Source organism: Aquarana catesbeiana, linkage group LG04 (assembly GCF_042186555.1).
Source record: "Aquarana catesbeiana isolate 2022-GZ linkage group LG04, ASM4218655v1, whole genome shotgun sequence".
Classification (NCBI taxonomy): Eukaryota; Metazoa; Chordata; class Amphibia; order Anura; family Ranidae; genus Aquarana; species Aquarana catesbeiana.
In genome coordinates, this window is record NC_133327.1 from 241,993,879 (window position 1) to 242,017,854 (window position 23,976).

The following is a 23,976-nucleotide window of genomic DNA, read 5'->3' on the forward strand; positions in this document are numbered from 1 at the left end:
AATTACCTCAAGCTGGGCTTCAATATTGGACTAATGTTAAAAAAAAAATAGCAAACTGAGTGAGGCAATGCCTTTAATTTCTTTTTAGCATAATATATCACAACAACAAAATATTATTATTAATATTATTCCAAATAATAATTTGAATAGTAAAAATTTACTTAGTTCAGACTTGCATTTTGCTTGTAGGACCTCATAAGTGTTATTATGCTTCCTCATTTTGTAATCACAATCTGCTTCTACTGCCTGGGGGTAAAAAAGATAATTGAAGAATAGTTGTCATAAAGCTACTTTAGCAATACAAAGCACATCTCAATGAAATTAAAATTATTGTTTACAAGCAAGTACAGTAGTTTTTAATGTAAATGTTCTACTCTTACTTGCTTCCTTTGCCAAATGTCCTTACTGTATACAATAAACAAATTTGTTTAACCACTTCAATACCGGACACTTTCACTCCCATCCTGTCCAGGCTAATTTGCACATTTTAGCTCTGTCACACCTTGAATGACAATTACTCAGTCGTGCAACACTGTACCCAAATGACATTTTTATATAATTTTTTGAGACGGAGAGAGCTGTCTTCTGGTGATTTATTCACCACTGGATTTTTTTTATTTTTTGCGATATAAATGAAAAAATAACATATATTTTTAAAAAATATATATTTTTTTAACTTTTTGCTATACATTGGTGCAAAGAAATAATCTTCCTTTAAAACTATTTCAACATTATTTGTAATTATATTGTCATATTTACACATACTTTTTATCTGAATATCTCTAACCTAGTTAATTCACCACTAGTCAATATACAATCCACAATTCCGTTTAAGATCTGCCAGTTTATAATTATTATCACAATGACTACTCCTAATTCCATCTGTCCATAAAGACCTATGTGATCCTCTGGTGGTATCCCCATTGTCCAACTCCTAGCTAGTCCAACATATGGGTGGTGGGGCTGGGCTTTCTGGTCTCAGTTCCGGGGTTGCGATGCACCCAGTTCTCCTCCCTCCACCCATCTCTGTGACGCGTTAGGGGCGGGACATGACCACATGTTCCACGTGGCACCAATCAACGCCGTGGTGCGGGAACATGTGTCTTTGCCATCTCACGCTGTAGGGGTAGGCGGGCAGGTGCTCACTGGGATCTGTGTATCACAGTTGGGAGGTCCCCTCGCTTCCCCTATGCTGCCTTGACGTCAACACATGACGTTGGCGTGAACACGCCCTGGACCCAGGGTATTTTAGCAGTGGCCAGCTGGCAGTTGATTCCACACAATTCAACCATGATGAAGTGACCAACTTGTGTTACATATATAATATACAGGTAACTACACTTTTACACATATATATTTTTACACTTATTGGTTTTTCTTTTCGCCTGCACACCCTTATCAGGGTGCACAAATTTTGTCCATTAATTTTATCCAATTTTATTTGATTTGCACACCTACACTTTAAGGTTAGTGCTTATACACTTGGCCCCATTAGGATGTTTTATATCACTACACACTCACCTTTTTGGTGGAAATGCATAGATGTAATACCCATCAGTTACACTAGTATCACTCATCACACATTTTACACATCCCTTTCCCAATTTTATTCAATTATTTATGTTTTCTTTTAGAACTGGGTGCATGTCCAAGCGTGCCTACCCATCACAATGTGGTAATGTGTTAAAGTGCTCTGGCTTGTTTCCTGGCTGTTGCTCTCCCTTGGTCTTTATTTAGTTGTTTTGGGGGGTGTTCTCTGCCTCAACCCTGGGTGAGACTACTTAATCCATGCCACCGTCAAATCCCATTTACGAGCTGTGATTAGCTTGTGGGTTGTTTTGTAAGTATTATTGAAACCAGCTGTTTCTATTCACTTCCCCCTACATAGAGGGTCTCATATACTAACAGATGTTTTATTACTCCAATTTTTTCAGTATGTTCGTGCATCTGACTCCTGATGATTGGTTACAAGCCCTGAAACGTGTTGAGTTTCCAACGAAAGGATGCCCAAATTATGTATTCTCATTCATTGACCCCTGTGCTAACTGTTTTCATCATGTTCATTGTTTGATTTATTTTGCATTGAATGTATCAACTATGTCCATTTATTAATTATATTAAATACTTTTATATGAATATTATTATGTAAATCCTTTATGATTACAATATTTAGTATATATTATTAATTATTGATGTATTTTTAATATCATGGACCACCCTTAGGGGATTGTGACATTGCATTAAATTAAATTCAGTCTATTTTTACACTAAACAATTAGATATGTACCCTATGACATGCCTCATCTAAAGTCCCAATTCCAATTCCTATCCATTTCTTTCAAACAATTAGGGATGGAGGCATGTCATGGTTATCCACTTGCCGACTGCCTAACGCAGATATACTGCGTCAGAATGGCACGGACAGGCAAAATCACGTACCTGGCAGTCGGCATCGTTAGGGGAGCGATCCGTGGTGAGGGGGAGGACACTCATTCGTGGCCACCCCCTCGCGATCACTCCCAACGAATGACAATCTTCCTCTGCTGCTGTAATGTAAACAGCGGCAGAGGAAGTGATGTCATCTCTCCTCGTGTCGGTCTTTTCGTTCCGGCGCCGAGGAGAGAAGGCATCCAAGTAAGTCTGCACAACCCTACACGTACAGTAGAACACTCTAGGCACACTTTTCACCCCCCCCCCCCCCGATCACCCCCCTGTACCCCCTGTCACAGTGACATCAGGTTTTTTTTTTCTGATTATTGCACTGGTGTCATTTTGTGACAGTTATAAGTGGTAGGGCAGTTAGTGTTAGGCCAATTTAGGTCTAGGGTACCCCCCCCAATAAAGTTTTAACCCCTTGATTTCCCACCCTGTTGCCAGTGTCACTAAGTGGTCGTTTTTCTGATCGCTGTATTAGTGCCACAGGTGACGCTAGTTAGGGAGGTAAGTATTTAGGTTCGCCGTCAGCGTTTTATAGCATCAGGGACCCCCATATACTACCTAGTAAAGGTTTTAACCCCCTGATTGCCCCCTAGTTAACCCTTTCACCAGTGATCACGGTATAACTGTTACGGGTGACGCTGGTTAGTTAGTTTGTTTTTTATAGTTTCAGGGCACCCGCCATTTATTACCTAACAAAGGTTTAACCCCCTGATCGCCTGGCGGTGATATAAGTTAAGTTTTAGGGTCAGATTGGGTCTGCGTCGCCCCAGGCAGCGTCAGGTTAGTGCCAGTACCACTAACACCAGCATACACTCCCTTAGTGGTATAGTATCTGAACGGATCAATATCTGATCCGATCAGATCTATACTAGCGTCCCCAGCAGTTTAGGGTTCCCAAAAATGCAGTGTTAGCGGGATCAGCCCAGATACGTGCTAGCACCTGCGTTTAGCCCCTCCGCCCAGCCCAGCCCACCCCACCCAAGTGTAGTATCGATCGATCACTTTCACTTCCAAAACACTAAACACACATAACTGCAGCGTTTGTAGAGTCCGGGCTGATCCCTGCGATCACTAACAGTTTTTTTGGTAGCGTTTTGATACAGTCGCTAACAGTCAGGAGCTTTTTTACCTGTGAGTCTCACTAGTGTACCACTAAATTTAAAGCCCACAATGGCAAATCGAAGGTACACTTTTGAAGAGGCCTACAGGTTTCTGAGCATGACAGATAGTGAAGAGGAAGTCACTCATCTGTCAGATTCAGGCTCAGAATACGATCCTGTAGAGGACAGCGGCTCCATGACAGATAGCTCTGACTACAGAGTTGTGGTCCCTGCCAAGGTCAGGCGTACCAGACCCCAATCTTCTTCTTCTGTCGTTGATGTGCAAGAACCGCAGGTCCCTCGTATGGAGCAGAGCAGTACTAGCGGCGCTATTCCTTATGGTGAACTGGCAAGCACCAGCGGCCTAGTACACCCTGGTCGTAGTCAATGCAGCACTGCAGTATCACGTGGTGACGTGGCGAGTCCCATAAGTGCAGTTCAAGCTGGTGAGGTGGCTGCCACCAAGAAGACGAACACAGGCCCGTCGTGCCCATAGTGCCCTTCCTGCTGCATTCGTTAATCCTAATTGGGAACCCACCACTTCTGCAGCACCCGTACTTCCCCCATTCACTGGCCAACCCAGCATTCAGGTGGAAACAGTTGATTTTACGTCACTTGATTTTTATTTGCTGTTTTTCACCGAAGATCTTTATAGATCTATTGTGGACCAAAGCAATTTGTACGCTGGTCAACACATCGCCACTATTCCCCAGTCCTTCCTTGCCAGAGATTGGACACCAATTACGGTCTCCGAATTTAAGATCTTTCTGGGCCTTTCCCTCAACATGGGCATAACTAAAAAGAGTGAGTTGCGGTCATATTGGTCCACTGACCCAATTCACCATATGCCCTTGTTCTCTGCCTCCATGTCCAGGGCACGATACGAGCAGATCTTGTGGTTCATGCACTTCAATGACAATGAACTCTGTCGTCCTCGTGGAGACCCTGGATACGATCGGCTCTACAAAATTCGGCCCCTTGTAAACCACTTCAACCAACGTTTTGCAGACTTGTTTACTCCCCATCAAGTTGTCTGCATTGATGAGTCCCTGATTACGTTTTCTGGCCGCTTGTTATTCAAACAGTACCTTCCCAGCAAGCGTGCCAGATACAAGGTCAAGATGTATAAGCTCTGTGACAGGGCCACAGGCTATACATGTAGTTTTATGGTTTACGAGGGAAAAGCCGACAAACTGCCCTGACTACATAGGAAGCGCTGGCAAGATTGTGTGGGACTTGGTGTCACCCTTATTCAGAAAGGGGTACCACTTATATGTGGACAATTATTATGCCACTTTTTAGTCACTTGTTTGATCAGCAGATTGGAGAATGTGGCACCGTGCGACCTAATCGCCAGGGCTTTCCCCAGCGGCTTGTAGATTCCCGTCTTAGGCTGGGGGAGAGAGCCTGCTTCAAGTGTAATAACTTGCTCGCTATGAAGTGGAGGGATAATAAGAATGTTTTCGTTCTTACCTCCCTTCATGCAGACACGACGGTCCAAATTACTAAGGCGACTGGTGATGTGGAGAAACCCCTCTGTGTCCACGAATATAACCAAAATATGGGAGGGGTGGACCTCAACGACCAGCTGTTGGCGCCGTACCTAATTGCCCGTAAGTCCAGACGCTGGTACAAGAAAGTGTCTGTTTATTTATTTCAATTGGCTTTGCTGAACGCTCATGTGCTATACAGAGCTTCAGGATGGACTGGATCCTTCCTTAAATTCCAGGAAGAGATCGTCAGAGCCCTTCTGTTTCCAGACGGTGCTCCACCTCACCTTCCCCAACCAAATGCAGTAAGCCGGCTGAATGAGAGGCATTTTCTTGCGTGACACCCGCTATTATTGTCCCTCCTGTCCTGACAATCCTGGTCTTTGCATTGGTGAATATTTTGAACGTTACCATACACTAGCTGAGTATTAGCGTAGGGTACAGCACTGCACAGACTAGGCACACTTCCTCAAGGTCTCAAGATGCCATTGCATTTTGAGAGACCCGAACCTGGAACCGGTTACAGTTACAAAAGTTACAGTTACAAAAAAAAGTGTAAAAAGAAAAAAAAAAAGAAAAAAAAAAAACACAAAAAAATATATAAAATGAAAAAAAACAAAAATAGTTGTTGTTTTATTGTTCTCTCTCTATTCTCTCTCTATTGTTCTGCTCTTTTTTACTGTATTCTATTCTGCAATGTTTTATTATTATGTTTTATCATGTTTGCTTTATAGGTATGCAATTTTTTTATACTTTACTGTGTTTTATTGTTAACCATTTTTTTGTTTTCGCCATTCAGCTGCAGCGCGGATTTATTTATCTTGACAGCAACAGCGTTTGCTCCCACGATACATAAAGCCGTGACTCCAGCGCTGTAGGAGGTGATTTCACCACCACAGTTAAAAAAAAGAGCATATATGCCGAAGCATGGGGGCAGCAGGGGGGCAGCAGGGGCGGAGGAGCGATTTGCTCCTACCTTTTGTGGGTGGATGCCTCCATGCTTCGGCATATATAAACGGTGCATGTATGCCCATCGTTAGAAGTGGGTGGATGAAGGGAGGTATTCTAATGGTGGGCATACCCACCAATCAATCTCTTTTTTTTGTTCAGCCCACAGGCTGCATGAAAAAAAAGTTTACAATATATGCCCAACAAAAACCAGCAACGTACTGGTATGTTGCTGGACTTTGAGTGGTTATACCAGAATGATGCCTGCAGGTTTAGGTATCATCTTGGTATCATTCTTTTTCAGTCAGCGGTAAACTTTCATGTAAAAGCAATCCTAGCAGCTAATTAGCCTCTAGACTGCTTTTACAAGCAGTGGGAGGGAATGCCCCCCCCCCACCATCTTCCATGTTTTTCTCTGGCTCTCCTGTCCCAACAGGGAACCTGGGAATGCAGCCAGTGATTCGGCCAGCTGACCATAGAGCTGAGAGATAGAGACCAGAATGGCTCCAAACATCTCTATGGCCTAAGAAACCGGAAGCTACAAGCATTTCATGACTTAGATTTCACCAGATGTAAACAGCGCCATTGGGAAATTGGGAAAGCATTTTATCACACCGATCTTGGTGTGGTCAGATGCTTTGAGGGCAGAGGAGAGATCAATTTTTTCAAAAAAGAGTACCTGTCACTATCTATTGCTATTAAGGGGATTTTTACATTCCCTGAGATAACAATAAAAATGATTTAAAAAAAAGGAAAGGAACTGTTTAAAAATAAGATAAAAAAAGCAAAAAAATAATAAAGAAAAAAAAAAAAAGCACCCCTGTCCCCCCCACTCTCACGCAAAGGCGAATACAAGTGTCGGTCTGGCGTCAAATGTAAACAGCAACTGCACCATGCATGTGAGGTATTACCGTGAAGGTCAGATCGAGGGCAGTAATTATAGCAGTAGACCTCCTCTGTAAATCTAAAGTGGTAACCTGTGAAGGCTTTTAAAGGCTTTTAAAAATGTAATAAGTTTGTTGCCACTGCACGTTTTTGCGCAATTTTAAAGCATGTCGTGTTTGGTATCCATGTACTCGGCCTAAGATCATCTTTTTTATTTCATCAAACATTTGGGCAATATAGTGTGTTTTAGTGCATTAAAATTTAAAAAAGACCGGATGTCACATCCCTGGACATCTCGGAACCTATTTCATTTTGGGAACCTAGTGGACCCCAGGACACGTAAACTGTTAACATTTTCTGACCTACAGACCAAATTTGAACTACCAAGACAGGCATTCTACGGGTACTTGCAAATCCGTCACTACGCACTCACTATAGCTCCTAACCTGCAATTTTCTCCCCCGTCCCCATTTGAAACTATAATCCTAGCAGGTAATGCACAGAAGGGCCTCATATCGGGTATATATAAGATTCTAAATGCTATTTCCCTAGAAGAGCAGGCAAACATTCCTATATGATGAAATGGGAGAAGGTCCTCAATGAAGAAATCCCTATAATAGAATGGCAGGTGATATGGTCCCAGGTAGCAAAGAGTTCAATGTGCACACTATATAAAGAAAATTCCTATAAAATCCTCCTATTTTGGTACATGACCCCGGACGTGCTCCACGCTATTTTCCTCGCTAGTTCAGATAGGTGCTGGCGATGCCAGGGAGCGAGAGGCACCTTCCTACACATTTATTGGAGTTGGTGGAAATCACATCTGTGGAGGCAGCAGTCCTTTATGCGATTTCTTCCATTTTTTCATTTTTTCCACTCCTTATTTAATCTTCTGCTCCGTTGCGCGGATACACCACCCATATTTCATTTATTGGAGTTGCTCATTACTCGCACTATACTGGACCATGGTCCAGCAGCTACTAACCCACCTCCTGGAGACACAAGTCCAGGCGACCCCAAAATTCTTTCTGTTAGGCTTATCACCACTAAAACTTCCTACTCCATATAAGAAATTAGTGTGTCATGTACTCACAGCAGCACGCTGTCTTATAGCCCTACACTGGAAATGCTGCACTCCACCTTCTCTTGAAGATCTTTTCTGTAGAATTAAAGATGTTGAACTGATGGAGAAAATGATGGCTAGAATGCAGGACAGGTTGGAGGCACATAATAGGGTTTGGGAGCTTTGGCATCTCCGGGAGGACCCACCATGATCAGGTAATAATCTCACCCAGATGACTTCTTTACCCTCTTTACCCCTTTCTCTTCTTATTACCCCCCCTCTATATCTTTATTTTACATACTCTTGTGACTCTTATAGTCATGGACAATAAGTTACCATTTTAACAATTGAATCAGCGATGCATTTCTGCCAAAAGAATTGCTAAAAGTTAGATGTCACAAAACTTTTGGTACTTAGCATTATCTCAGTATTTTTGAGTAAATGTTTGACAACAGAAATGTATATGACAATTTATACTTGTGATTCTTTTTACGCTTCTTTATACTGTATCGCAAACACGAATAATAATAATAAAATGTTATTTGAAAAAAAAAAATTTAAAAAGTGTGTTTTTTCCCAAAAAAATGCGTTTGAAAAATAGCTGCGCAAATACTGTGTGAAAAAAAATGAAACTCCCACCATTTTAATCTGTAGGGCATTTGCTTAAAAAAATATATAATGTTTGGTGGTTCAAAGTAATTTTCTTGCAAAAAAAAAAAAAAAATAGTTTTCATGTAAACAAAAAGTGTCAGAAAGGGCTTTGTCTTCAAGTGATTAGAAGAGTGGGTGATGTGTGACATAAGCTTCTAAATGTTGTGAATAAATGGCAGGACAGTTCAAACCCCCCCCCCCCCCCCTAAATGACCGCATTTTGGAAAGTAGTCAAGTCCATGGAATATTTTATATTGTGACACAAGTTGCGGGAAAAAGACAATTTTTTTTGTTGCACAAAGTTGTCACTAAATGACATGTTGCTCAAACATGCCATGGGAATTTGTGAAATTACACCCCAAAATACATTCTGTTGCTTCTCCTGAGTACGGGGATACCACATGTGTGAGACTTTTTGGGAGCCTAGCCACGTACGGGACCCCAAAAACCAAGCACCGCCTTCAGGCTTTCTAAGGGTGTAAATTTTTGATTCCACTCTTCACTGCCTATCACAGTTTTGGCGGCCATGGAATGCCCAGGTGGCACAACCCCCCCCCCCCCAAATGACCCCATTTTGGAAAGTAGACACCCCAAGCTATTGAGTATTTTTCAGACCTCACTTTTTGTCACAAAATTTAGAAAATTAAAAAAAGAAAAAAAAAATACATTTTTCTTTTCTTTCTTCATTTTCAAAAACAAATGAGAGCTGCAAAATACTCACCATGCCTCTCAGCAAATGCTTGGGGTGTCTACTTTCCAAAATGGGGTCATTTGGGGGGGGGTTTGTGCCATCTGGGCATTTTATGGCCTTCAAAACTGTGATAGGTAGTGAGGAGTGAAATCAAAAATTTACGCCCTTAGAAATCCTGAAGGCAGTGCTTGGTTTTCAGGGCCCCGTAAGCGGCTAGGCTCCCAAAAAGTCCCACACATGTGGTATCCTCATACTCAGGAGAAGTAGCTAAATGTATTTTGGGCTGCAATTTCACATATAACCATGGCATGTGTGAGCAATATATGATTTAGTGACAACTTTTTGTATTTTTTTTTATCATTATTCAATCACTTGGGACAAAAAAAATGTAATATTTAATGGGCTCAACATGCCTCTCAGCAATTTCCTTGGGATGTCTACTTTCCAAAATGGGGTCATTGGGGGGGGGGGGGGTTGTACTGCCCTGCCATTTTAGCACCTCAAGAAATGACATAGGCAGTCATAAACTAAAAGTTGTGTAAATTCCAGAAAATGTACCCTAGTTTGTAGACGCTATAACTTTTCCGCAAACCAATAAATATACGCTTATTGACATTTTTTTTACCAAAGACATGTGGCCGAATACATTTTGGCCTAAATGTATGACTAAAATTGAGTTTATGGGATTTTTTTTATAACAAAAAGTAGAAAATATCATTTTTTTTCAAAATTTTCAGTCTTTTTCCGTTTATAGCGCAAAAAATAAAAACCGCAGAGGTGATCAAATACCATCAAAAGAAAGCTCTATTTGTGGGAAAAAAAGGACGCAAATTTTGTTTGGGTACAGCATCGCATGACCGCGCAATTAGCAGTTAAAGCGATGCAGTGCCAAATTGTAAAAAGTGCTCTGGTCAGGAAGGGGGTAAATCCTTCCGGGGCTGAAGTGGTTATACAAAGGCTTGGACAGGTCACACTCATCCTTAATCTTCCTTTAAATTTAGGCCAAACTTTCTTTGGTGAAAATAACCCAAATCAGTGTATATTATTTACTAAAATAAAGTGAAAGTTATAGAGTCTACACGCTATGGTATATGTATTTAAAAATTGATCAATCCTGATGTACTGAATGCCTATCTCATTTCTTGAGGCCCTAAATGCCAGGACAGTATAAATACCCCCCAAATAGTGAGATTTTTTAAGTTGTAATTTTTTGTCAAACTTTTTTTTTTTTACATGCTGTCACCAGAACAGTACAGCATCGCCATGTGACTGGTGTGGCAATGATCAAGGACACTGACTTGTGACAGTACATTAAAATAAATTTATATATATGTGTATATATATATATATATATATATATATATATATATATATATATTACACAAACAGTATCTCACAAAAGTGAGTACACCCCTCACATTTTTGTAAATATTTTATTATATCGTTTCATGTGACAACACTGAAGAAATGACACTTTGCTACAATGTAAAGTAGGGAGTGTACAGCTTGTGTAAATTTACTGTACCCTCAAAATAACTCAACACACAGCCATTAATGTCTAAACTGCTGGCAACAAAAGTAAGTACACCCCTAAGTGAAAATGTCCAAATTGGGCCCAATTAGCCATTTTCCCTCCCCGGGTATCATGTGACTCGTTAGTGTTACAAGGTCTCAGGTGTGAATGGGGAGCAGGTGTGTTAATTTTGGTGTTATTGCTCTCACTCTCTCATACTGGTCACTGGAAGTTCAACATGGCACCTCATGGCAGATACAAAAGAGTATCTGAAAAAAAGAATTGTTGCCCTACATAAGAAGTTTGCCAAGACCCTGAAACTGAGCTGCAGCATGGTGGCCAAGACCATACAGCGGTTTAACAGGACAAGTTTCACTCAGAACATGCCTCGCAATGGTCGACCAAAGAAGTTGAGTGCACATGCTCAGTGTCATATCCAGAGGTTGTCTGTGGGAAATAGACGTATGAGTGCTGCCAGCATTGCTGCAGAGGTTGAAGGGGTGGGAGGTCAGCCTGTCAGTGCTCAGACTATACGCCGCACACTGCATCAAATTAGTCTGCATGGCTGTCATCCCAGAAGGAAGCCTTTTCTAAATTGGATGCACAAGAAAGCCAGCAAACAGTTTGCTGAAGACAAGCATGCTAAGTACATGCATTACTGGAACAATGTCATGTGGTCTGATGAGACCAAGATAAACTTATTTGGTTCAGATGGTGTCAATCGTGTGTGGCGGCAACCAGGTGAGGAGTACAAAGACAAGTCTGTCTTGCCTACAGTCAAGCAATGCAGTGGGAGTGTCATGGTCTAAAGCTGCATAAGTGCTGCCGGCACTGGGGAGCTACAGTTCATTGAGGGAACCATGAATGCCAACTGTATTGTATGTATGTACTGTGACATATTGAAGCAGAGAATGATCCCCTCCCTTCAGTGATGGGGCTACAGGGCAGTATTCCAACATAACGACCCCAGATACACCTCCAAGACGACCACTGCCTTGCTAAAGAAGCTGAGGGTAAAGGTGGTGGACTGGCCAAGCATGTCTCCAGACCTCCTATTGAGCATCTGTGGGGCATCCTCAAACAGAATGTGGAGTGGTGTAAGGTCTCTAACATCCACCAGCCCAGTGATGTCATCATGGAGGAGTGGAAGAGGACTCCAGTGGCAACCTGTGAAGCTCTGGTGAACTCCATGCCCAAGAGGGTTAAGGCAGTGCTGGAAAATAACTGTGGCCACACAAAATATTGACACTTTGGGCCCAATTTGGATATTTTTACTTTTAGGGGTGTACTCACTTTTGTTGCCAGCAGTTTAGACATTAATGGCTATGTGTGAGTTATTTTGGGGGGGGGGGGGCAAATTTACACTGTTATACAAGCTGTACACTTACTACTTTACATTGTAGCAAAGTGTAATTTCTTCAGTGTTGTCACATGGAAAGATATAATAAAATATTTACAAAAATGTGAGGGGTGTACTCACTTTTGTGAGATACTGTGTATATATATATATATATATATATATATATATAATTAGTATTAGTATACATGGTATTTTGCCCCATCCATTTTTCTTCTATCCTCTGTCCTGACCAGTGCTCCAGTCCCTGTTGCAGAGAAACCCCCCTATAACAGGATTTTACCACCTTCATGCTTTACTGTAGAAATGGTGTTATTTGGATGTTGAGCTATATTTGATTTCCGCTCGGCATATTGTTTGGTGTTGAGGTCAAATAATTAAATTTTAGTTTCATCTGACCACCTTAAACCCACCTTGAAGATTCTGAGACCGCATGGAAAAAGGTGTTATGGTCAGGTGAGACTAAAATTGAATTGAATTGAACTATTTGGCCTCAACACCAAATTATATGTCTGGCGGAAATCTAATACAGCTCACCATCCAAATAACACCATTCCTGCAGTAAAGCATGGGGGTGGTAATATACTGTTATGGGGGTGTTTCAATGCACCAGGAACTGGAGCATGTGTCAGGATAGAAAGGAAAAATGGATGGGGCAAAATACCATCAATTTCTTGAGAAAAATCTGCTGCCTTCTGCCAGAAAATTGTAAAGAAGGTTTACCTTCCAACATGACAATGACTCAAAGCACACAGCAAGAATGACCGCACAGTGGTTGAAGGAGAAAAAGGTGAATGTCCTTGCATGGTGTAGTCAGAGCCCAGACTTAAACCCCATTGAAAAATCTGTGGAATGACTTCAAGACTGCAGTCCACAAACGGTCACAATCAAATTTAACTGAACTTGAGCAGTTCTGCAAAGAAGAGTGGGCAAATATTGCAATTGTAATTAGAGTAAGCATTTTCAACATAGGAGAGGAGACTGTATAACTGTGCAAGACTTAACGCTGGTAACGCTGGAGTTCAGCTTTTAGGTCAGCAGCTTACAGTAATCGACGAATAAGTTGGAGTTGATGAATATAAAATAACCACAATAACACAGAGCTCTGCTTTTGGTGTTCTGATGGTATTACAGATTGATGAAAACCTACCTGTTCAAGCTTTGCTCTCACAGGACATTGGTCTATTGGTGTTGAACTCACATGTGGGCATACGGTCTCCAACAAATCTAATTCGAAAAGATAAATTTCATCTCCCCCATGCTTAAAAAGAGTAAAGAAAATAAAACACACATTTGAAATTGTTGTAATAAAAGAAAAAGCAAAAAGTAAACCAATATGTATGTGGCTATGATCAGTTATCTAAGGTCCCTTTCACACTTGTGCGACTTGTCCTGTGACTTTGGACTGTAAAGTCTCATGACAAGTTGTACCCCATGATTTCTAATGAGTACCATTCATATCTGTTTAACTTCAAGTCGCAGCGACTTCAAAGTAGTCCCTGCACTACTTTGGTCTGGCTTTGATATGACTTGAGGTCTATAGACCTTAGGATTACACAGGCATTGCTTCAAGTCGTGGCAAAATCACGCCTAAAGTGGCTGCAAAGTCACGCAACTTTCAGGTCGCACAAATCTGAAAGGGGCCTAATTGTGTTTTTCTAATAGCACTTGAAGTGTATTTAATACAATGATATTCCCACGCTACCAAATGTGTGCGTTTTTTAACAATATGCTGCAACACTGAAGGATATATCAGAACCCAGAAAATATATAAAGTGAAGGTAGTGCTGCGCCTAAATACTGTGCGTAATAAAGTGCATGGTGCGCAATGAAAAATATGGTTGAAAGAGGCAATGTTCAAAGGTCAATATATATCCAATCCTAGGCAGTATAAAAACGTGTCGCATGCCTGCGATTTCTTCGGATAAAACAATAAAAGTGTATCAATAAGACAATAAAAGTATATCAAACACTCAAATGATTCTTCATAGAACAGTGATAGGAAATATATTCATATGGTGTGCAAATGCAGTGAAAGTGACGTGGGCGAGCTCGCGACCTCGTCAAGGAACATGAGGCACTGGAAGTGAGGTGGGCGAGCTTGCAGCTCGTTTGTCATATGCCTGTTTGATACTTCCTTTTATGAGTACCTTGATTTTACTTTTTTACCTATAAGAACATTTGCAGCATATATGTAGCGCTGGTAGATTTTTTCAATATACCGCTTCTAGGTAAATTTAGTGGATCATCTGTTCTGTATATAGTTCAGATAGTTAGATTAGCCTCTGTTCTAGTTTGGCTGTGTTGCGTGCAGTTCCACATTCTGCCTGTGGGTGTCGTTGTCACCATGGGTCGGTGTTGGAAAGCAACAAGCTGAAGTATATGAGTGCTCTTCTGTCCCGTAGACAACTCGGCGGAGGTGGTCCTCTGGGTTGCATTCTGGGAGAGGGTATTTATGGAACAGATGCCATGTTTCAAAAAGCTTTACCTTGTGGCCCTCCTGGCCCAGAGGCATGTGTTAGTGAGTTCTAGCTCGTGGCCCTCCGGCCTGGAGGGTTGTATTGCGGCAGCCGAGCGGGTAGACCCAGAAGCCTGTCTGGGGCCTGCTCTTGCTGGGATGGTCCTGTGCTGTCTGTCCTGCGGGAGGAAGCCGGACAGTCGGGAAGATCCAGGGGAGGACCCATCTTGGAAGGGACCATGCAAGGCTGGTCTTAAGAAGGGCCTGGTGACTCGATTGGAGGACGCATCCTAAACTACTCTACTGCACAAGTACTGCTGGGTCGGCTTAAAGGTTCTGGTACTGTGTTTGCTGTTCATCGAAAACTACTACATCCTGTGGCAGAGGATCGTACAGTTTTGTTTCATCCAAGTCTGTGGCAGAGACTTTTTGTTCGTGCTGCGTTCCGGCTGCTAAGTTGGTGAGAGAGACCTATCCGGGCGGGCAAAGATTTAATCCTGAGCTGAGGATATATTCATCCCAAATATTTCAATTCCTTACTGCTACGCCAAGAAAAGGTATTTGAACTTCCCTGCAACTTTTCTTCTACCTCTTTCCTGCTACTTCTTCCAGTTATCTCCCATTAAAGCATTGGAAAAGTAATCAAGTGACTGCTGCCTACATTGTCTGATAATAAACTCAACGGGACCCTAGACCCGGTACTGGTGAAATTACAGGAAAAAAGGTGACGGTAACAACCCGCTAAAAATCAGCAGCTCCACCGTGAGTTAGTGCTACATATACCTATATGGAGGAAACTTTTTTGTATGCTTTTATATGCCGTTTAGGATTTTACCTATTTCTTCAGGATTTATTGCAATTGTAGTGCAGCTTCTTTTGAGCACTGTTTTTTTCATTGCAATTGCACACCATATGGATATATTTCCTATCACTGTTCTATGAAGAATCATTTGAGAATTTGATATACTTTTATTGTATTGATACGCTTTTATTGTTTTATCCGAAGAAATCGCAGGGCATGCGACACGTTTTTATACTGCCTAGGATTGGATATATATTGACCTTTGAACATTGCCACTTTCAACCATATTTTTCACTGAGCACCATGCACTTTATTACGCACAGTATTTAGGTTCATAGCGCAGCACTACCTTCACTTGAAGTGTATTACCATGCAAATAGGAATAATGGAAACCACCAGCTTAAGATGATTGCCCTTAAAATCAGCTGATTTTGGCTGGATCAGGCAACATTTATTCTGTCTTTTAGTCTCCGTTCACACTATTGTGACTTGCAATGCGACTTTGGACACAGAAAGTCATATGACAAGTCGCAGCCCATTGATTTCAAGGGTACCTGTTCCAATTTATGTGACTTTGAAAAGGTTCCTGCACTACTTTAATGTGACTTTCTTGCGACTTGTTGAGAGTGCCAAGAGAGTGTAAAGTCACATGAAGGTTGCATCACAGTAGCACTGCAAAGTCGCACTCGAAATCGCATGTCTTTGGAGTCGCACTAGTGTGAACGGAACCTAATATCCAGCATTATGTTCATAGATTTTTAACCCAATAACTATTGTTTTTCTTTGCGTGATAATTAGTCAGTCTAGCTCATGTTCACTGAATGATTGTTTGATTTACTGACTAGAAACAAGTATGCAACAAATGTAGCTGGATACTGTTTTTCACCTTTTTTCTGGGCCAGTGAGAGTAGTGAGACTGCATGATGGGTATAAGGTTCCATTTACACCTATGCAGTTTGCTTTTGAGCTTTTCTGCATTGCTTTTTTTTTCCTTTTTTTTACCGCAATTTGTGTTTTGCGTTTTTTTATGATGTTTTTTTACTACTACATGCTTCTCTGCAGCTTCTCCATTATATTCTATAGAACAGAAATACAAAAAAAAGCAGGGTTTTGCATTTTAAAAAGTCCTTGACCCTTTCCAAAAACGCAGAGGCACAAAAATGCATTGATGTGAACGTGTTCCATAGGAACCCATGTTAAAAAAATGTCCTGCAATTCTGCAAAAAGCATGAAAAAACGCATTGGTGTGAATGGAGCCTTAGAGACCAGAAATGTACAACTACTACAAGTCTGCAGTAGCAGTGTCCTTATAGTTTTCATGACAGGTTTCCCTGCTCTTCAGTTTACAATAATGAGAGAAAAAAGATTTTTGATCAGTCGCTGTTGGTTATAAACATTGCACTTTGTTCTAAGCCTTAATAAATAGCACATTATTGGTTTTTTTCGAATAATCTAAAAACTAAAGTGATTTACACCAACAAAGACTGTTCTTCAAAAACTATAGAGCTAATTGAAAGCCAGTAATTTTAATCTACTGTCCATGTCCTATGTGGACACACTTTACAAATTTAGGCCTGGTTTACACCTATGCATTTTTTGGTGCTTTTTGCAGTAACGCACTACAGTTCATTTAATATGGTTTCCTATGAGACACGTGCACATCTATGCTTTTTTCAGCCGCTGCGTCTTGGAAAGGGTCAAGGACTTTTTTTGCCACAATATTACCACAATTAGCGTTTTTTAATCTGCCCAACAACAAATTGGCCAACAAAAACCCTATAAAAATGCAAATCGCTGTAAAATTGCGTGTGCAAAAATGCAAAACCTACTGCAAAAAGCACTACAGAAACGGATCAAAAGCAAACTGCATAGGTATGAACCGAGCCTAAAAATTGGAAATGTGGAAAAATGAATCAACACATTTTAGTGTGAGACTTACCGAAGGAAGTGGTATAATTTTCTCAACCTGGTTTAAAGCGAACTTGTATCCATGATGGTGATGTGCATTGGTGTACCGTACTGCTTCTGCAGCTGCCTGATGGGCCTCTTCATCATCACAGTTCAAAACTGGAGTAATAGAAGGGACTACATGTGCTGAACACAGAACCAACTGAGCCAGCAACAAAGTGGCCAACAGAAGCCTCATGGTGCCACGCTACCACTTGTGTCTCTCGATGTGGTCTGTTAACTTGATGGTGGTGGTTGGATGGCAGCATTCTTATATATATATATAAATCTAGCAGAATGATGCCAGAAAAAATATTTGCTCTGGCGCTTTAGGTCTGTACACATGCAACAGAAAAATAAATACTTTGAAAATTGATTTGTCTAGTTAATCTTTCTGCATTTTAACCTGAAATGCCTCTAGGATTAGTAGAAGCATAATAGATATTGGATTTGTTCAGTGATATCGAGATCATGTGTTCCATTACTCGCCCTGGAAATTCTAATATGTGGGCACAACAAGCTATCAAATTTCAGAAAATCTAATTACAATAACTGTATAAATATTTCTGTTAACCACTTGCTAAAAAAAATTACCATAAAAACTTCACTTAGAAATATTACTTTAAAACAATTACTTTGCATATTATTATATTATTATACAATATTTATATAGCGCCAACAGTTTACGTAGCGCTTTACAACTTGAGGGTAGACAGTACAAATACAATACAATTTGATACAGTAGGAATCAGAGGGCCCTGCTCACTTAGAGCTTACAATCTAAGAGGGAAGGTTAAGAGATACAAGAGGTAATAGCTGTGGGTGATGTGCTGATTGAGAAGATAAATGTACAGTTGTTAGGTGGGGGCCAGATAGGCTTCTCTGAAGAGATGAGTTTTCAGGGATCGTCTGAAAGTGGATAAGGTAGGAGAAAATCGGACGGATTGGGGAAGAGCATTCCAGAGGATGGGGGAGGCTCTGGAGAAGTCCTGAAGGCGAGCATGGGATGAGGTGACAAGGGAGTTTGAGAGCAGGAGGTCTTGGGAGGAGCGAAGAGAACGATTAGGTTGGTATTTTGTGACTAGGTTAGAGATGTAGCTAGGGGCCAGGTTGTGGATGGCTTTGTAAGTTATAGTTAGTATCTTGAATTTAATTCGGTGACTGAGTGGCAGCCAATGGAGGGATTGGCAGAGGGGTGTAGCAGACGCTGAGCGGTTTGTGTGGTGGATGAGCCTGGCCGCAGCGTTCATGATGGACTGAAGTGGGGATAGCCTATTTAGAGGTAAACCAATGAGGAGGGAGTTGCAGTAGTCAAGGCGGGAGATGACCAGGGAGTGGATTAGAAGCTTTGTGGTGTCATTGGTTAGGAAGGGGCGTATCTTGGAGATGTTGCGAAGACAGAGGCGGCAAGCTTTGGATAGTGATAGAATGTGGGGTCGAAAGGTTAGTTCAGAGTCCAGGATTACACCTAGGACCTTGGCGTGGGGAGATGGGTTGATAGTTGAGCCGTTGATCTTGACAGGGAGATCAGGGGAAGTGGCACCTGAGGGAGGAAATATCATGAGCTCGGTTTTGGATAGGTTGAGTTTGAGAAAGTGATGTGACATCCAGGCTGATATGTCTGCTAATAAGTTGGTAATGCGTGAGGAGACAGATGGAGAGAGCTGGGGGGTGGAGAGATAGATTTGGGTGTCATCAGCGTAGAGATGATATTTAAAGCCGTGGGAGGCAATCAATTGACCCAGGGAGGTGGTGTAGATTGAGAAAAGGAGAGGTCCGAGAACAGAACCTTGGGGGACCCCGACGGAAAAAGGAAGAGGAGAAGAGGAAGTAGAGTTGTAAGTGACACTGAAGGAGCGGTGGGATAGGTAGGATGAGAACCAGCGAAGAGTACAGTCACGGAGACCAAAGGAGTGGAGTTTTTTGAGGAGGAGGGGGTGGTCCACTGTGTCAAAGGCAGCAGAGAGGTCCAGGAGAAGTAGTACAGAATAGTGTCCATTGGCTTTAGCCATTAGTAGGTCATTTGAGAGTTTAAGGAGAGCAGTTTCCGTGGAGTGTTGAGGGCAAAAACCGGACTGAAGGGGATCAAGAAGTTTATTCATGGTCAGATGGTCGCTTAATCGGTTGTAGACCAGTCTTTCAAGAAGTTTGGAGGAGAAGGAGAGTAAGGAGATGGGACGTAAGTTGTTGAGATTGGTGGGATCCAGTGAGGGCTTTTTTAGTATGGGGGTGACTAGCGCATGTTTTAGAGAGTTTGGGAAGATGCCACAAGAGAGGGAGAGGTTGAAAATGTGAGTTAGAGAGCGTAGAATCGAGTCAGAGGGTGAGCGTAGCATTTGCGAGGGAACAGGATCCAGGGGGCAAGTGGTTAGATGAGTGCTAGATAAAAGTTTAGCAACCTCAGTAGTAGTAGCAGGGTTGAATGAGGGAAGTAATGATTGTATCTGTGGACATGGAGTGTTGCATGGGGGAGGTTTTTGCGCATTGGCGATCTCCTCATGAATTGTATCAATCTTAGTTTTGAAGTGATTGGCAATCTCCTGGGCAGTGAGTGAGTTGGTGGGTGGAGGCAGTGGAGGACAGAGTAGAGTGTTGAAGGTAGAGAAGAGTTGACGTGGACTGGATGAGAAGGTGTTGATGAGTGTGATAAAGTAGGTCTGTTTGGCAGTGTGAAGGCAGGAGTAGTATTTTAGGAGGGCAGATTTATATTGTGTGAAGTCTTCCTGGGTCTTAGTCTTATGCCACAGGCGCTCAAGAGCGCGGCTACGTTTTCTGAGACTTCTGGTGTCATCTGTTTGCCAGGGTTGTAGCAGTCGGGGCCTAATTCTGCGTGTAGTGAGGGGGGCCAGCTTGTCTAGGGAGGAAGACAGTGAGCTGTTGTAAACGAAAGTAGCTAGGTTGGGACAGGACAGGGGGGAGATTTTGTCATAGAGGTGATCAGTAGCAGAGTAGAGAAGAGAAGGGTTGAGGTGGCGAAGGTTTCTGCGTGTAACTGTTAGGCGGTTGGAGGGAGAAGAGGTGGAAGACAAGGAGAGAGCAAAACTAATAAGGTGGTGATCAGAGAGTGGGAGTGGATTGTTGGAAAGGTTGCACGGAGTGCACAGATAGGAGAAGGCAAGGTCAAGGGTGTTGCCATTGGAGTGGGTAGGAGCCTGTATCCATTGCTTCAGGTCAAGCGATGAGGTTAGACTGAGAAGTTTAGAAGTAATAGTAGTGTTAGTGTTGACAGGGATGTTGAAGTCCCCAAGAATAATTGTGGGGATTTCAGAAGTTTCTAAATCTGTGGCCTCTTGGTTGCCTAGGGCAGTTGTCACTTTAGACATGGATTCCTTGTATACGCAACATGCACCAGGTTTAAACTGAAGAGTTGGATGTTTCCAGAGCTTCTGGAAAAAAGACAACAAAAAGGTCTTCAACTGGTTGAGTGGTAACAGACATGATCTGTTAAGAGGGCAATGTGTGTGGAGGTTCAGTCAAAATTTAAAGCTAAGGCTGGCCATACATGTTCAATTTTCCTTTAGATTTACCAAAACCCATATAATATGAGGTCAAAACTAAACAACTTTCAATTGTTTCCAATTAAGTAGGCCCTTGCACTAAAGAGTTTAAAGTAAATATAAACCCTCTTTATGCATCACTGCCTTGCCGTGGCAAAGGGGCTTGCGCAATTCAGCGAAGCTATGAGCTATGTCGTATAGGCCCAGCCAAGACGGACAGGTCACAGTGGAGAATTCTGACAAAACGTGATCCACTGGATAGGGAAATGGCAACCCACTCCAGTATCCTTGCCAAGAAAACCTCATGAACAGAAACAAAAGGCCCCCAGACCGGAAGGTGTCCAATGTGCTACTGGGGAAGAGCAGAGAGCAATTTCAAGCCGCAAGGACTCTCAACTGTGGATGGTAGACATGAAAGAAAAGTCTGATGCTGTAAAGAAGAGTACTACATAGGAACCTGGAATGTAAGATCAATGAATCAGGGCAAGCTGGATGTGGTTAAACAGGAGATGGCAAGATTGAACATCAATATCTTGGGAATTAGTGAACTAAAATGGACTGGAATGGGCACATTCAACTCAGATGACTACTTTATCTACTACTGTGGACAAGAAATGGTGTAGCCCTCATAGTCAACAAAAGAGTGAGGAAAGCAGTACTGGGTCACAATCCCAAAAACGACAGGATGATCTTAGTCCGTATCCAAGGCAAACGAATCAACATCACAATAATCCAAGTTTATGCATCAACCTCTGATGCTAAAGAAGCCGACGTTGACCGCTTCTATGAAGATCTACAACACCTTTTAGAACTAACTCCAAAAAAAGATAAAGGAAAAATAATTATTATATATCTCGTGCACAGGTAGTGATAAATTAGTTCAGTGTATGGGCCACCGGACTCTGATCATGCATAGACTCGCATAAAGAACGCATAAAAATGCATAAGAAAATACAGACCAAATAACCTAAGTGCTCTGTGTATAAAGTGTACTTATATGAACTCACTATAACAAATTTGCTATCAAAAACATACATGCGTAGATAAACATGTGATAGCATGTGAATCACCTAATTTAAATCAAGTATTGAACCATGCACATCCCATAAACCAGTATGCATAAATAAATCCGTGTATACGTAATGATACTCATGAGCTAATGTTCCTGTGGGCAATTCATAATGATAGAATATGTAGAAAAATAATGAAAAAAATGCTGCCAATATTATGTATAGAGGATATTCTTAAATACAGATCCCAATGTTTCACCCAGTAGTTCTTTGGTTGGACAAGATGTAAGGGTTAAATATATGGTGGTAATCACTTTGTTCAGCAGTGCCTTCAGAGTGACATATTTCCAATTATTTATTGTAGCTTGCGCTTTGGTTTACTTTGTAGCAATCTCAGCGATCAGATGAATCATGCAAAGTAAGAGGAAAAAATCATTGCGCAGTGAACAAACTGGAAACTAGAGGGCAATAATCACAGAGATACACTCATATAGATCCAATTTTATTCTGCATAAAAGGTTGTAATCATCCGCTTACGAGCGAGACTGGAGAAATCCACGTGGTCTGTGACGTAACGCAAGGGAGGAGCCAGTGACGAGCACTGCTGGTACGAGCTATCAGCACGGGAGCAGCGGCTTTTTCTCCAGTCTCGCTCGTAAGCGGCTGATTGCAACCTTTTATGCAGAATAACATTGGATCTGAGGATAGGGATCAGGTGCAGTCAGACGAATCATGGGAAGGGGAGAATCTCTCTTCTACCTCCCAGGCCCTCAAAGCGCAGGTGCAATACTATACTGAATTGGTGCGTTCCACATACAGATTGCCCTCTGCTGAGGCTGCCATTTCCCCTGTTTCCTCCCTGGGGTCCCGGAAATCCCCACAGGCTGCGTACGCCTTCTCAACTCATCCTTTACTGGATGAATTGTTGTATGAGGACTGGGGTCACCCAGATAAACTGTTTTCTCCTCCTAAAAGGTTTTCTATGCTTTATCCGGTGGAGGAAAGTTTCACCAAGAAATGGGGAGTCCCACATTTATTGTGTGAATAAGAGCCTGACCTGTCCTGTGGACAATGCTCAAGGGTTTAAAGATCCAACTGACAAAAAGCTGGAAACTGCCTCTTTTTCTGTGGCGGGCGCTGTAGTCCAGCCTTTGGTCACAACAATTGGCATGTGCCAGTTCCTCAAGGAACAAATGAAGCAGGTGCTTAGCCTCCTTTCCACTGAGGAGGCCGAGGTTTATGCAGACCTTCCTAAAGCCTCGTGCTTTATGGTTGATGCCATTAGGGATTCTGCTCAGGAAGCATCTTGCCTCACTCTCCTGCTGGTACACATGCGCAGGTCCCTTTGGCTTAAACATTGGGCAGCTGAGGCTTCATGCAAAAAATATTTAACTGGGTTCCCGTTTCGTGGAGAACACCTGTTTGGGGATGATCTGGACAAATATATCCAGAAGATTACCGGGGGTAAAACCACTTTGTTTCCGGTCAAAAGGAAGAGTAAACATCCTTCATTTAGACGTTCTCTGTCCCCAGCCCCTGGAGCCTCATCCTCCAGGCAGTGGCGACAACCTCCCCAATCAAATACTAGTGGAAAGGTCCAAAGTCCTCCAAAGTCCCTCCCTTCCCCTCAATTTGGGCATTGCTTTAGGACATCCCACTAAGTAATTACCAAGCCTCAGTGTCCCGTAATGTATGAAAAAGAAAATAGGATTTTTAAATACAGCTTACCTGTAAAATCCTTTTCTTGGGAATACATCACGGGACACAGAGCTCCCGCCCCTCTTCGGGATTATACGTTGGGGTGCTTATTGCTTTGCTACAAAACTGAGGTACTCTCCATATGGGAGGGGTAATATAGGGGAGGAACTCACCTTGTAATTAGGGTTACCAGTGCCCAATCACCTGAAGGTACTATCTAACCCACTAAGTAACTACCAAGCCTCTGTGTCCCGTGATGTATTCCCAAGAAAAGGATTTTACAGGTAAGCTGTATTTAAAAATCCTATTTTTGTCAAGAGAACACAATGGTAATAACAAACACTCTTTTTCAACAACCAAAGAGGCAACCCTATACATGGACATCACCGGATGGTCAATACAGAAATCAGATTGATGATTATATTTT

The 23,976-nt window shown here is 42.0% G+C and overlaps 1 protein-coding gene across 2 annotated transcripts in view; it reads right to left on the reverse strand.

Annotated features, from left to right (window-relative positions):
* The window catches only part of LOC141139812 (alpha-2-HS-glycoprotein-like), a 40,311-nt gene extending 22,698 nt beyond the window's left edge, over positions 1 to 17,613 (reverse strand). The window contains exons 1-3 of one of the 2 annotated variants that reach the window (XM_073626315.1): positions 17,337 to 17,608; positions 13,288 to 13,398; positions 162 to 246 (exon numbers count right to left, since the gene is read on the reverse strand). In XM_073626315.1, coding sequence (XP_073482416.1) covers positions 162 to 246; positions 13,288 to 13,398; positions 17,337 to 17,543 — 403 coding nt within the window. In that variant the 5' untranslated portion in view covers positions 17,544 to 17,608. Of the gene's footprint in view, positions 1 to 161; positions 247 to 13,287; positions 13,399 to 17,336 lie in introns of both variants that reach the window. The other variant, XM_073626316.1, reaches the window with a different exon arrangement.
* Between the last annotated feature and the right edge of the window lie 6,363 nt (positions 17,614 to 23,976).